Source organism: Mastomys coucha, unplaced genomic scaffold, assembly GCF_008632895.1.
Source record: "Mastomys coucha isolate ucsf_1 unplaced genomic scaffold, UCSF_Mcou_1 pScaffold21, whole genome shotgun sequence".
In the NCBI taxonomy this organism is placed as follows: domain Eukaryota; kingdom Metazoa; phylum Chordata; class Mammalia; order Rodentia; family Muridae; genus Mastomys; species Mastomys coucha.
In genome coordinates, this window is record NW_022196904.1 from 56,892,244 (window position 1) to 56,906,746 (window position 14,503).

Sequence of the window (14,503 nt, forward strand, 5' to 3'; positions counted from 1 at the left end):
AGTCGGTCCTGATTTTTGTGTTTTTATGGTACTAACTCTTTGTACCTGTGGTGGTTTGAATATGCTTGGCTCAGGGAGTGGCACTATTAGGAGGTGTGGCCTTGCTTGGAGGAAGTGTGTCATTGTGGGAGTGGACTTTTGAGACTCTCCTTTGAGCTGCCTGGAAGTCAGTCTTCTCCTGGCTGCCTTCAGATCAAGATGTAGAACATAAGGCTCCTCCAGCATCATACCTGCCCCGATGCTGCCATGCTTCCCACCATGATCAGAATGGACTGAATCTCTGAATTTGTAAGCGAGCCCCAATTAGATATTCCATTCCTTATAAGAGTTGCCTTGGTCATAGTGTCGCTTCACAGCAATGGAAACCCTAAGTAAGACAAGTAACTTTGCTTATTTTCTTCCTTTCTTTCCCTCTCTACCAGGGGTTGAACCTAGAACCTCATAGTATTGATCGTGGACTTTACCACTGAGCAATATTCTCAGCTTCTTCATAGGATTTCTTAGAAAGCAAATATTTTAATTTTGTTTGAGTCTAGCGCTTCAAATTTTGCTTTATGTACCATGTTTCTAGAAGAGGTTGTTGGAAGATGTTTTTTGTGTACTATATATTCTTTGACAAGAGGTCAGTGTTATGGTAAATCTCCAACCCAAATATACCCCAGCAATGAAAACACAATTCAATTAATATTGAATACAAGCTGTGCGCCTAGATTGGGCAGATCTACCACTACACTACCATCTTCCCCATCTATGAGACCCCTTATAACTTGTGGTTTCTCCAGACCATGTGCTTCTGCTCGGCTTTCCTTCCACCTCCTCTGCACCCTCTCTCCCACTCCTTCTTTTTAACAACTTTCAGCTCCACCTTCCCTTTCACTGCCCAATCACCAACTCTAGCCTTTATTTTACAAATTAAGGTGGGAAGAAGGTTTACAGGAAATTACCTGAGTGCTGACTCATTACTTGTTCTGCAGCCCCTCACAGGAGAAGGGAATTAGCATCAAATTACAAATAGCCCCAGAGCTATCTGCAATAGTTCAAGGCTTTGTATTACATTTTTTTCTAAAAGGATAATTTTTTTAGAATTTTTTTACATCAGAAAAAAAAATGGATAGTGTCAGTGCACATCACATAAGGATTAATTTCAAGTTTTATGTCCATGTCCTGGTTAGACATCTCCAATATTCTTTTTCCAGAGTTGGTGGCCTCCCTTGTGGACCCCATATAGGTGTTTCATAGACTCACATACAGAGGCTCCCATACTAGACAGCTAGCTTTGACCACATTTTGACAGGCATGGCTTCAGAATGGACATCTCTCTCCAGATCAGCATGACATTTCAGTTTGCAGTAGGCAAACCCATGGGCAACCACTTGAGCGACACAGTGTGGCCAGTTGATTCCCTAGTCTGCTTTTTCAGATCTTCTTTTCCTTTAATATAGCACTTTTTTCTGGGGCAAGGCAGGAAATTTTTCTTCAGTAGTTTTTCATTTCAATGCTGTATTTTTGGTTCATTTGTTTGTTTTGATGACAATGAATCAAGTTTGAAGTGCAATTGAAGTGTTATGCTAGGCCCCAGTAGAGGCTCCCCAGCACTCACTGTCCCTTAGTCAAGTCTTTCCTGAGTATTTGTTATATTTTCTGCCTGTAAAAAGCCCTGCTGAATATTCTGGGGAATAGAACCTAGGAGGACCTCATTGAACATAGTCAATGCTCTACTCTTGAGCTCCATTTTCCAACCAAATATGTATTGTTATTGTCTGTATGCATTTGTATATATTCATGTACATTCATACTACACATGGATATTAGAGAACTACTTGTGGGAGTCAGTTATATCTCTTTACCTGGAGGACCAAGGGACTGAATCCTACCATGAGGCTTGGCAGTAGGCACCTGTGACAAATGACAGCGGTACTTTAAATGAGTGTGCCCACTATTCTAACAGGACGCTTAAATACTTCATCTAAACTGTTCAAACTTAATCTGATTTCTTAGAATCATTCCTACTAAAGAGGCTGGGTCCTACCCTGAGAAGAAGATAGGCTGCCTTACCCGACCCCCATTCTGATATTCTCTGACACTGACTTCAACCTGCTCGCTGAGAGGATGGTTGTGAAAAGTGACCAAGGACCAAGGTTTCATTCTCACTTAGTAAAGTGTGAGGTGATAGCAAAGTGTTTGAAGTATTTCTATTGCTATGTATAACATTAAAATGAAAATGCATTTATTGCTGAAGTTTTTAATGATAAGATATAAACATTTGATGATAGTTAAAGCCTAAAATATTCTAAGTATCAGTACTACTAAAAAAAATTAGTGTTATGAAAAGGTTTTTAGACTTTGAAATATAATATGAAGGCCAATTTCTGACATATATCTGGAAAAATATACCAACAGCTGATTTTATTCAGGCCATTGCAGTTCAGAGAACGTTCTCTAATGGAAAACCTCTCAGAGGAATTCCAAGGAATGATTCTAAGAAATCAGACTAAGTTTATACAGTTTGATGGGACCCTATAGTCCTGGTGAATTTTGTGGCTGAGGAATGAAGATAATATTCAAGGACAGCCTGTGCAACTTAGCCAAATTCTATCTGCAAAAGAGGGGGAAAGGATATGGATGGTGGAGGTCATTCCCATCTAGACACACAGACACAAGACAGCCCTTTCTGGTTAGCTGCATGTTAGCATTGCAGAGGGTTACAGTACTTCTTAGCCATTGCTGCTTACGTGAGTACAGCAGTGTCAAACAGAACAAAGCTCCCACAATGTAGATTATTAAATTCTGTGGAATATATACCACAGCTTGAAGATAGAGCTTGGAAAGATTGCTTGGTAGTTAAGAATGCTTGCTACACTTACAGTGGACCTGAGTTCAGTTCCCAGTCTCTACTTCTAGTCACGCACAACTGGCTGTGACTTCAGGTCCAGGGGATCTGGTGACCTCTTCTGGCATCTGCTGTTACTGTAGTTATATAGTGCAAAACCCCCCCCACAGACACTCATGTACACATAAATAAAGATAAAAATGATCTTAAAATACCATTCAGAGAAGACTTAACCAAAAGTTTTATTCATAAATTTAAAATCTATAGGTTTCTTAATATTAGCTGCTCCATTTTAGTTCTCTACTGCAAAACTGTGTCTGGTGAGGTGTCCACCGTTGAGATTCCTTAAGTGCTAAATGGAAAGAAGCAAGCCATAATAGTCTGAGCTAGGTGTGGTGGTGCACACCTGTATCCCCAGAATTCCTGAGGAAATGGCAGGTATATCTCTGTGAGTTTGAGACCAGCCTGGTCTACATAGTGGGACTCTGCCACAGAACAATCAATCAAGCAAACTGAAAACAAAAGAAAAACAATCAAACTAACAAGAGAATAAGAAAGGCATGCTTATGGCCCACAAACATACACGCAAGCAAAACACCCATACACATAAATTTTAAAAAGAGATTGACAGAGTCAGGACCTGTGAATGAGCCACACTGTAGAAGGGAGGCCCAGTGTGAATGCTAGTCTCATAACCTTTCCTTTGAGGAAGGGATTTAAACATGTGCAAGGTAGCTAGATATGAGATGTGGTGGAGAAGAGGAAATCATGGGGTATTTTAAAGGAGTATGTTTTAAGAAGATAAAATTAGGAGCTACAGAGATGGTTCAACAGGGGCTGGAGAGATGGCCCAGTGGTAAAGAGCACTGTCTCTTCCAGAGGATCTGAGTTTGATTCCCAGCACCCACATGGCAACTTTCTTAGCTACATTTCTATTGCTATGAAAAGACACCATGACCAAGGCAACTTATAAAAGAGTGCATTTAACTTGGGAACTCATAGTTCCAAAAAGTTAGAGTCATGACTATCATGCTGGGGAGCCAGGTGGCAAGCAGGCATGACACTGGAGCAGTAGCTGAGACCTTGCATCTGATCCACAAGCTGGAGGCAGAGAGAGTGGCATGGGCTTCTGAAACCTCAGCCCACCCTCAGTGACACACCTCCTCCAAGTCCACGCCTCCCAATCCTTCCCAAACAGTTCCACGAACTGCTGACCAAGCATGCAAGTACCTGAGTCTTTGGGTGCCATTCTCATTCAGAGCACCACTGCAGCTAACATCCATTTGTAACTTCAGTTTCAGGGGATCTGACACTCTCTTCCAACCTCTATGAGCACCAGGTATGCAAATGGCACATGGACATACATGCAGGCAAAGCACCCATACACATAAAACAAAAGTAACATTGACTAAAGAAGAAGACAGAGGACTGTGTGAAATGCATATTGGTTGTTTTGGGGTGTTTGTTTGTTTGTTTGTTTGTTTTGAGTTTTACAAAAAACTCATGAATTGATGAGGGAATCAGCAGCTGTCACAACCCATTTAAAGAAAGAGAACTAAAACTTATATGGAAACTGGGAGTGTTAAAATAAGTTTACAAAAAGATGCAAAAGCCAAAAAAACTCTCTTCCCCACTAGGAAAGGATTCTTTGCTTGTCTGTACATAAGGGGTGTGTGTGTGTGTGTGTGTGTGTGTGTGTGTGTGAGAGAGAGAGAGAGAGAGAGAGAGAGAGAGAGAGAGAGAGGTTTGAGGTAGCTCAGTAGATTCCCAGAGGTCCCAATATTTCTCTGTAAGAATTTCCAGTCCTCTCTTTTGCTTACCCTAGTGATATAGCATGCTTCCTCTGGCATCAACTGATTGCTCATATTCTCTGTTTTTAAAGCTGTGTGTGGCTTTAAATGTGTCATATGTATCTCACCATTGGTCTTCATTATGACAGAGAATTCTGGAACAGCCTGAATGTCTAAATTTTTATCTAGTTACAAGTACAGCCTGCTCATTTAGGTATGCTTTCCCTTCTCTTCTTGACTCTCTTGGGATAGCACCTAAAATTTACCTAGTTACAGAAGTGGTGACCAAGGATTTTAATCTTAATGTTATATAATATTATATTATATAACTTTAAGTTGGAACTTAGTAATCAATAGCTATATAGCAATGTAACTTCAGGTTTTAATCTATAAATTGGAAGTGAAGGTAAAAATTTTGATTTACCCCAGTAGATTTAAACTGGGGCATCTAACAATGTTGGTGGACATTTGTAGTCAGCGGAGTCTGGTGGCTGATTCTGGGGTATTTGGCTGGGAGATGGTAGAGGCTTGAGAATGACTGGATGAGGGCAGGGATTGCTTACCAGTCTGGAGTGTACTGGCAGCTCCCCATATAAAGGAGTCTGGCTCCATTTTCAACAGTACCAAGATCGAGAATTGAGGCAGCCACCAAGAAGTGTTACAGGAAGCTGGTGTTTTTCACCTGGGCCTGGTGATGCCAGCTCATGATCCCAGATACCTGTTTGTCTGATGCAGGAGGATCACAAGTTCAAGGGCTTCCTAAGCTACAGAATAAGGTCGAGGCCAGCCTACTACTGTAGGCAGCTTACAGAGTTCCCGCCTCCAAACAGAAATTAAAAGACAAGTGTAGGGATGAAGCTCAGGAGAGTGCTTGCCTCATGCACTCATGCACTTTCATGCACACGCACACCCAACAAAAGCAAAACAACACTATAGAGAGTTCTATGTTCCTATATTTACATATAAAACATACATTTTGCCATTGCGGTTTTAAAGTGTTGTTATATTTTTCGTTTGAAGAGTCCAACAACTACTATTATCTCTAACTTGAGACTTCCTAAGTGAGCACAGTTTTGTTTCACTTGTAATACAGCTTTAACACTTATAATTATAAATTACTTTTTCTCTTTCAGGCTTCACTGAGTGGTTGTTGACCCTCTTATGTGATACATTCTGGAAATCAAAATGGAAGTTGTCCAAGGAATTTTGGATCAATTATACAGGAAAGTACTTCTTGGAGCCACCCTTGAAGATGACGTCCATGGTTACATCTCTTATCTCAACCCAGATCTCTCAGAACAAGGTGGCTGTGCAACCTTCTCTGTAGCTCAGTCTAATGTCCATGGTGCGCTCAGTGGCATGGCAGGCCAGCATGAGCCATTCTCCCATGAGGTGACCCTTCTTCCTGAAGCACAGGAGTGTTCCAAGAGACACCTTCAGGTAGACAGAGCCTGGGAGTTGAGGCTCCTTCAGTTAACAGTGATTGACATGATACTGAGACGAGGACTGTCTGCTGAAACTGAGACCCATGAGAAGGAGGGGTACAGAGAGCTAGCCGAAACCCTTTTGCAGTCCATTGAACTCGATTCCAAATTGGTGAGCCACTTTTTATAAAGATTTAGACACTAAGTAAAGATGTTAAGGCTTCAGCAGTGTGACGAACTGTGTTTGTTTTGCTGTAGATCTGCATGCTTCAGAATTCCAATAAGTTGTTGTCCCACATGGCTGCAAAGTGCCTCACCTCGCTCCTGTATTTCCAGCTGAGAGAGAAGGTCAGATAAGCCAGCACGTTAGTTATTTCTCTTAGTGTTTTAAGTTCACATGTTTGAGTTAATAAGATACTTGCACCCATAATAACATGCAAATCCAAAAATGTAGGAATGAAATAAGTTCCTACCCCAAAAAATAAAGAAGAAAATGCTTGTGGAGGCCACCTGAGGCTACCTAGTGTACTTGCACACACATGTGTACCTGTGCCTGCAAGCACACACAGATCCAAGCATCTGTTGTCTTTCTGTTTCAATTCCTTCTTTCTTAAAATAACACTTTGAATATGTAATATGTTTATGGTAGAATATTTAGATAGTAGAATCAAGAATAAAGAAAAGGAAGACATATTATTGTATCATTAGTAAATGACATGGATATTTTCATAGTTCTTTTTGACTCTTCACTTCTATCCTGTGTTGCTTTTCCTGCCTTAAAGAGTATTAGAATATTTTTCCTTCTTGGTTTTGTCAAAGCATACTTTTTTTAAGCAAACAAGTAAACAACATTTTGTATGTTGTGTTGTGTGATAGTTTTTTATTACAAACAAAATAGTAACTACCCTTTTTTTTTCTCATTTGTAGAAAACGTTAAGTAGTTCCTGGGTCACTTTTTGCCAGAAGCATCTCTCTGAGTCCTCTGAGAGTGGCGAAGCAGGACATTGCCTCTGGGTCCTTACAGCTGTAATAAAAGAGATCTTTAAAGACAAACATTCTCAGAGAACAGGTAAAGATGACCTAGCCACATATGCTCATCACCCTCATAGGAGTTTGCATTTATAATGAAGAATAAAAATCGTGTTATACCTCATCTCTCTTGAAGTATGGAAAAGTCCACAATCTTGCTCCTGATTTTTTTTTTATTGACCATAACCTTGGAGTGGTGTATGTTTTGGGTGTGTGAACATATGCATGTGGATATGTGTGTGCATGTGTATGCTTGTAGAGGCTAGAAGTCAATCTTGGGTGTCTTCCTCAATCTCTTTCCAGCATATTTATTGAGCTAAGATTTCTCAGTGAACCCAGAGCTCTTGAGCTGAGCCAGGATGGTTGCCAGTGAGCTCCATCTCCACCTCCCAGCACAGGTGTTAGAGTTGTGCGCCTTTTCTGTGGCTGCTAGCAATCCTAATTCAGTACTTCATGCTTATGCAGCAAGCACTTTACCAAACAGACTATCTCTTGAGTACTGAAGATAACCTTTTAAAAAGGAAATTAAAACTTAATCATTAACTCTCTGTTGTATAGTCTGCCCGTATTCATAACGCATGCATTAAGTTTTAGTAATTAGCTGTTAATCTGTATATTCTCTAATAAGAAGTAAACCAACTTCTTATTAGAAGAATAAATATTATTATTCTTAAACCTATTTTTTATCTTATAAAGTGATATATACACATATATATGTATACATATACACACATAAATTGTAAAATTGTTTTGAGAAAGATTTTGTTTTTCCTGTTGCTTATAACTCCTGTTTTATAATTACAGAAAGTCTAAAGCAGCTCTTGACTCCTTTTGACACTACTTTTGAAGTATTCTATAATTCCTTATTGTCTCGGCATTTTGGAAGCTTCCAGAATCCCTCTAACATAATCAACAGCCTGATGTGCTTTCTGGAGCTGCTTGAGCTTCTCGTAGCCTCCAGAATCTACCTAAAACTGCACTTTAGGAGCCAGAGGATGTTATTTTTGAAACCCCATGCTCTAGATATTCTTGCCTGGCCTGTTCCAGCTTTTATAAAAAGGAAATTGGTTATACTGATCAAAAAGTGCCTTCTCTGTAAAGTGGGCGAAGACCTCTGCCGTGAACCTGTGCCTACCCTGACGTCACCAGACCATCTTCTGGAGAGTGACATGCTCGCTTTAGCTGATGCACTTCTGCACGCTGTCCATGCAGGGTTGTGGAAGGCACTGGCTGTTCCTGGAAAGCCTTCCTGCTTTGGAGGGGATGAAGTTCAACCTGGAGGCAGACTCAGGTCTGGTCCTGATCACGTGACCCTAAGAGCAGTAAGCTTAATTACAGTGAAATCTTTAGAAATTAAGTTCCAGAATTATACCTCAGCAACTGAAATGAAAGGTAATTCTCTAGACTCATTTTTTATTCAAAATTCTACACAATTAATTTTTTACTTAAGAAGAGGGCCTCATGACTATTGAGTACTAAGGCTAGTATCATTTCAGTAATTTAGCTGTGTTTTCCTGATTAAACTCAGTAAATACTTTTTTAAAGGTAAAAGGGGCTGTAGGGGACTGGAATTTCAAGACACATATCAGCTTTTTTATACAATAATATGCACTGGATAATGAATACAAAAATAGTTGCTTTTTGAATCACTACTAAGCAAATGGCAGTTAGCTCATATGTAATTATATTATTCATAAAAGCAGTCTGACTATTCATGTTGATTACTGATCACCAGAAGTTGTGTTGGCACTGTTGGGAAGTTCTTTTGATAAAGGAATTGTCACAGATAACTTGAAGTCTAGGCTGGGAGTGCCTGGAAGAGTGATTCTCAGTGTGGTGTTGTAAAGGACATGTCTTCCATTGCACGGGGAAATGAACAGTAGAGCTCTCCAGGCAGGCAGCTGCGGTTACTAGGACAGCGTGTGATTCTTCAGCTGTGGTGACCTCTCAGGATGATCTGGGTATCATAGGATGTTTTAATTAGCACGATTACAGTTTATAACACTAGGTGGCATCTGTTACATAATTCAGAGGTTGAGTTGCAGTTTAACTCCCAGAAGTCTAGATTTTTGCCATACTTGTACTTTCTTTTGGTTCTTTAACAAGCAAAAGGAAGGAAGATTTTTCTGTTATTTTGAAGCTACTTCTTTTTATGACTTAGCAGTCTACAGTTAGCAGAAAACTGTGGTCACCAAGGAAGAGACCGTTGTCCACTCAGTTTTATAACCTGCTGTCATCATGAGATCACATACTTATCTCTTAGACAAATCTGTGACTAGATTTTGTCAGTCAATGTCCTGACCATACATACATTTTAAACTTGTGCCCTTCTGTAAGTCACCTTTGCTGTCCTCAGTTCTCATATGTGAAATAGATAATCCCGAGTCTAGGGCTTTCTGAGTGTGGATTACAGAAATGCATGCACAAATTTGCATACAAACAAGATGGTGTTTGTGTATTTATAAGCATCCCCTGAACTTTGACATTTCTGTCATTTGAAGTTGACTTGCAGACGTTCATGTCCAAGCTACTGGCCTTCTTAAAGCCTCACCTGCAGCCCTCTCTCCAGCTACACAACTCGTGCGAGTGGCTATCCAGGGTCTTCATAGAGCAGGATGATGACATGTTGGAGGCCGCCAAAGCCTCCCTACGCATCTACCTCCACTTGACCAGGTTTGTGTATTTCTAGTAACTTAGGCTGCCTACTACCCAGAGAGTGAGGAAACACTCACATCAGAAAATGGGTTTCTGTGTGGTGCATTATTTCTTTTTCCTACTTGGTTAGATTGTCTGGTGATTTCCTCCTGTTTCAGCTCTGCCTTGCATGAAAATGGATGCTATTATAATCAGGTATCGCCTGTGTGAAGCCAGTACCTTCTCTGAACCTCAGCTGGTAGTTAACAGTGTTTTAAACCTCCAAGACTACTTGTCTGAATTAAGCTTCAACCTGGTGTGTTTTGCCTTGTTAAAGTGAATGCAAATATAATCAAAGGAGCCTTTCCAAACTTGTATTTCATACACTGACACCTGGGCTGCTCCCTCTGGAGCCACATTGCTGGGACACTGCCACCCAATTGTGTTTCTGAAGCTGACAACACTGACCCTTTCCATTAGTTCAGTCCTGCTTTATTAAAACCCTCAAGAACCTGCTCCATTTCCCTCTCCCTTGGCCTGGGAGAAGGGCTTTCCCACTAATGATTAGCAATACAGCCTGTGCTTGCTATGTTAGGACCAGCTGGCAATGGCTCTCTGTCTTTGTCTCTCTGTCTGTCTCTGTTTCTCTCTGTCTCTGTCTCTCTGTCTGTCTCTGTTTCTCTCTGTCTCTGTCTCTCTGTCTCTGTGTGTGTGTGTGTGTGTGTGTGTGTGTGTGTGTGTGTGTGTGTGTGTGTGTGTGATTATCTCGAGTTAAATTGCTGAGGGAAGCAACACTGCTTTCCATCTGTGTTTGGGGCCAGTTTTCAAAGATTTCACTCAAGTGAAACACTCTTAAGTGTTTCAAAGGTTCTACTCAAGAATCAGAAGCCCTGGTGCATATCAAGTCCTGATAGAAAGTTCAAGAGTGTATCTTGATTGCACTCAGCACTGTCTTTTTACTCCTCCTCTGGTTTATGTGAGAGTCTGACTGCCTTCGCTTTGGCTCATGGTGTTCAGAGAGGGAGATTTTCATACCTTGGGTATGAAAAATGTCACCATGCTAAGGTTTTCTTGTTTGTAAATGGCAGAGACCAATTCAAATTGTTTTAAGCAAAACCAAATTTTTTCTTTGAGGCCTGGTTGAGAATTTTAAGGGCATCAAATTGGCATCAGGTATAACTGTGTGTGTTGTCTACATGTGCGTGTGTACATGTCTCTGTGTCTGTCTGTCTCTCTTTACGTGGTTGTGTGTCTATGTATGTGTGTTTGTCTGTTTCTATATGTGGTTCTTTCTCCCTATCCCTCCCCCTCCCCCTCCCCCTCCCCCTGCCGCCTGTGTTAAATCATGGCAGCCATTATTTTCCCTGTTTATGGTCTCACAGCCTGACTCATTCTCAGGCCTGGCCACCAGCAGCTTCAGGCTTCCTTTTTATCAGTCTTAGAGTTGTAATCTTTCTTAGCTGTAGAGATGTCTCTGGGAGGATCTGATTAACTGTGGATCATGAGGCCATGTTCTGATTGGTCAGTCTGGGGTCACATGAGTACCCCTAATGAGATAGTTTGGTGTTCCATTTTAAACATAGACTAAGTTACCCTAGAGAGAGAGCTTTTGATGTAGAAGAACAGACAGAACGCTTTTGTGCAGACAGAAACTAAAACTGGGCAATGGTGAGCAGATTCAATTTGAATTTGGTGGATTTGGTGGTGAACAGATTCAGTTTTGATTTGTTTCCTTTAAAGTGGTATACAATTAAGTGCACAAACATGTTTGTAAAGAGCTGTCAGCCTCAGCCCTCCCTCGTCTGCCTTTTCAGAGAATGGGACGCTTCTGCAAGTCTGACCCAAGAAAAGGAAGCATGGATCCACTCCACACACAGACATGGCTGTAATCCTCACTGTATTTTCTTATTCTTCTTAAAGAATATAGCGTTTGATTCTATGGTTCTTCTTGACTTCTTGATATCCTCAGAAACCTGTTTTCTTGAATATTTTGTTAAATATTTAAAACTACTGCAGAAAGACTGGGGCCACTTTCTGTCCATCTGCAAGTTCTTTGCTGCAGTGGAATCACAATGTGGAGTAAATGTTCATGATCCTGTCCCCTCACCTGCCCATGGCAGAAGCACCAGCCATAGAGTACCTCATGCTCTGGCTTCTATTGGAGAAAATACTTGCCCCTGGCTTCCCTGCACTTCTGATGCCTCCTCTGAACCCCAGAGCCAGGTCATGATGCCCAAGGAAACTCACTCAGTGCCAGCTAATGGCCCACCTTACCGGTCACCACAGAGTCTGGTAGATTATGACAGCTCTGAAGCTTCTGAAGAAGAAACCACAAATGAGCATTTAACAAAGAGCAAACAGACATCTTTATGTCAAGAAATGACTGGGGAAATCCAGGGCCTGCCTAGGACATGTAAAGACCAAAAGGAATGTAGCCTGGAGTCTCAGTCAAGGCCTCTGCTTTCTGCAGAGTCCAGTTCTCCCTTCTCAGCTGAGAGTCAAGTTGCTCCAGACAGGACTGTCTGGGAAGTGGGATTGTTTCTTCGTACAGTGAAATGCCTTGAGGAGCTACATGGTTCAGTTTACCGTTTGCAAGAGAAAAATCTCTTCCCATATAACCCAGCGGCCCTTCTGAAGTTGTTGAAAGGCGTGGAGGCCAAGTATGATAACACGTGAGCCCTGAGTAACACAGCAGCATTTGTCCTCAAGTTTGTTGTCTTTCATATAAATTGTTTATCTAAGATAAATAAAAACAAGCAAACTACAAATATGGATTTCTGAGTCTTTGCCTTATGGAGCAGCATAGTGTCTGAGAAAGGTACACCCTGTGACAAGTCAGCTGGCCCAGTCATGCCACAGCTGGACGTTTATGCTAGTTCAGACTACACAGAATTCACTATGACAAACAACTGCATATTCTGTAGCCTAAACTAAGTAAGATTTATCTTCTGAGCTCAAGAGGCCAGAAGCTTAAGAGCAAGTGTAATGGCCTGGGACACTGCACATCTACCTGTGATGCATATCCATTTCTGCACGCTGCACCATTTGCTACCACAGTTATTTTCTCTTTTGTTCTGAGCATAGCTTTCCAGCAGGAGTAACATTGTCTTGTCGCTTTGATTTGCCCTGCCTTGATCCGAGACATGGACTAACTCATGACTTGCCCTGATCCAAGACATCACATACTCATCCTTGTGAGTTGTTTGCCTGTCCAAAGAGCCAGTTTTAAGTTGAGGAAGAAACCCTGTCTTAAGGCAGAAAAGCCAAGAATGAGGGAGGAAGCTGCCAGACATCCTGCTCTGCCTCCACAGGCTTGGGCACAGGCACACAAATCCACGCAACTCACACTACACACACAAGACGAAAACTGCCTGGAGTCATCAAAACACCTTGATACTCATTGAGGGAGGAAAAGTTAATATTAGAAACCAAAAGGGTAGTGGTCAAATACAAGTGTGGGTGTCAAAAAGTTTAAGGAGACATGTTGGTAAAGCTATGCATTGGTGGTGTGTACTTGAATTTTTAAACTTTATTTGTCTTAGTTACAGGCCTTGCAATGGCGAGGAAAGCTTTGTAGTGCTGAACTTGGTGACCATTTCTGCTTCCTTTCTCTCTTTGCTATTTGCTTGTTCTCAACCTCTTGTGTGCAGCCCTCTTGCCTCAGCTTCCCTGGGAGCTGGGGCTACGGACAAGTACCACATGGCATCTCACTACTGCCTGTAACTCCAATTTCAAGGGAGTTGACACCCTTACCCAGATATTCATGCAGGTAAAACACCAATGTACTGAGATAGAAATAAATAAAATTTTAAAACATGGATGAGACGTTGTAAAAGACAAGACCAGACATACTTCATTGGACTACTACAGACCTGTAAAAAAGAATGCATTGTATCCATGCTGTGGATGTGAAACTTCTCCACCGAAAACAACAACAACAACAAAATATAAAATATATGTGTGTATGTGTGTGCGTGCGTGTGTGTGTGTGTGTGTGTGTGTGTGTGTATACACACACATACTGGGCTTCATTTGTTTAAGAAAACTATTGGAGCAGGAGCGACAGACCTTTATATCCTCATATACTTATATACATGATTACTTTTTGGTATTCAAAGGCATGACTTCCAAGACCTGCTGCTACCCCCACCATGAAACCAAAACCCATTGACAGTCCCTTTATAAAACAGCATGCTATCTTCATACAGCCTGCATACATCCACCTAGATTCACTTATATTCACATAAGACAAGTTCTTGTTGTACTGTAACATTTCATTTTTTTATTCACTTTACATCCCAATCACAGCTCCTCCCTGCTCTCCTTCCAGTCACACCCTTATAAGTACCTCCCCCAGTGCCCTCTCACCTCAGAGAAAGGGGAGCCCCCTGGGTACCACCCTACCCTGGGACATCTAGTCCCAGCAGGACTAGGCACATCCTCTCCCACTGAGGCCCAACTAGGCAGTCCAGTTAGGGGAAGGGGAACTAATAGCAGGAAACAAACTGAGAGAGCCCCTGTTCCAGTTGTAAGGGGACCCATAAGAAAACCAATTTGCTACACATTTGCTACAAATGTGTAGGGATCCTAGGTCCAGCACCTGAAAGCTCCCTGATTGGTGGCCCAGGCTCCATAACCCCCATGGTCCCAGGTTGGTTGACTCAAGGTCTTACGGTGTCTTTGACCCTTCCGACTTGCCCACTTCTATCTCCAACTCTTCCTCAGCATTCCAGATCTCTACCTGATGATTGGCTATGGGTCTCTACATCCACTGCCTCCCTCCGCTGCTGGATGAA

At 41.6% G+C, this 14,503-nt stretch overlaps 1 protein-coding gene across 4 annotated transcripts in view; it reads left to right on the forward strand.

Annotated features, from left to right (window-relative positions):
• Lins1 (lines homolog 1) overlaps positions 1-12,475 on the forward strand; it is a 29,972-nt gene extending 17,497 nt beyond the window's left edge. For 2 of the 4 annotated variants that reach the window (XM_031386925.1, XM_031386926.1), the window contains exons 2-7: positions 5,754-6,216; positions 6,303-6,392; positions 6,972-7,113; positions 7,878-8,465; positions 9,575-9,746; positions 11,522-12,475. In XM_031386925.1, coding sequence (XP_031242785.1) covers positions 5,806-6,216; positions 6,303-6,392; positions 6,972-7,113; positions 7,878-8,465; positions 9,575-9,746; positions 11,522-12,383 — 2,265 coding nt within the window. In that variant the 5' untranslated portion in view covers positions 5,754-5,805 and the 3' untranslated portion in view covers positions 12,384-12,475. The remainder of the gene's footprint in view (positions 1-5,753; positions 6,217-6,302; positions 6,393-6,971; positions 7,114-7,877; positions 8,466-9,574; positions 9,747-11,521) is intronic. The other 2 variants (XM_031386927.1, XM_031386928.1) reach the window with 1 other exon arrangement.
• The last annotated feature ends 2,028 nt before the right edge of the window (positions 12,476-14,503 follow it).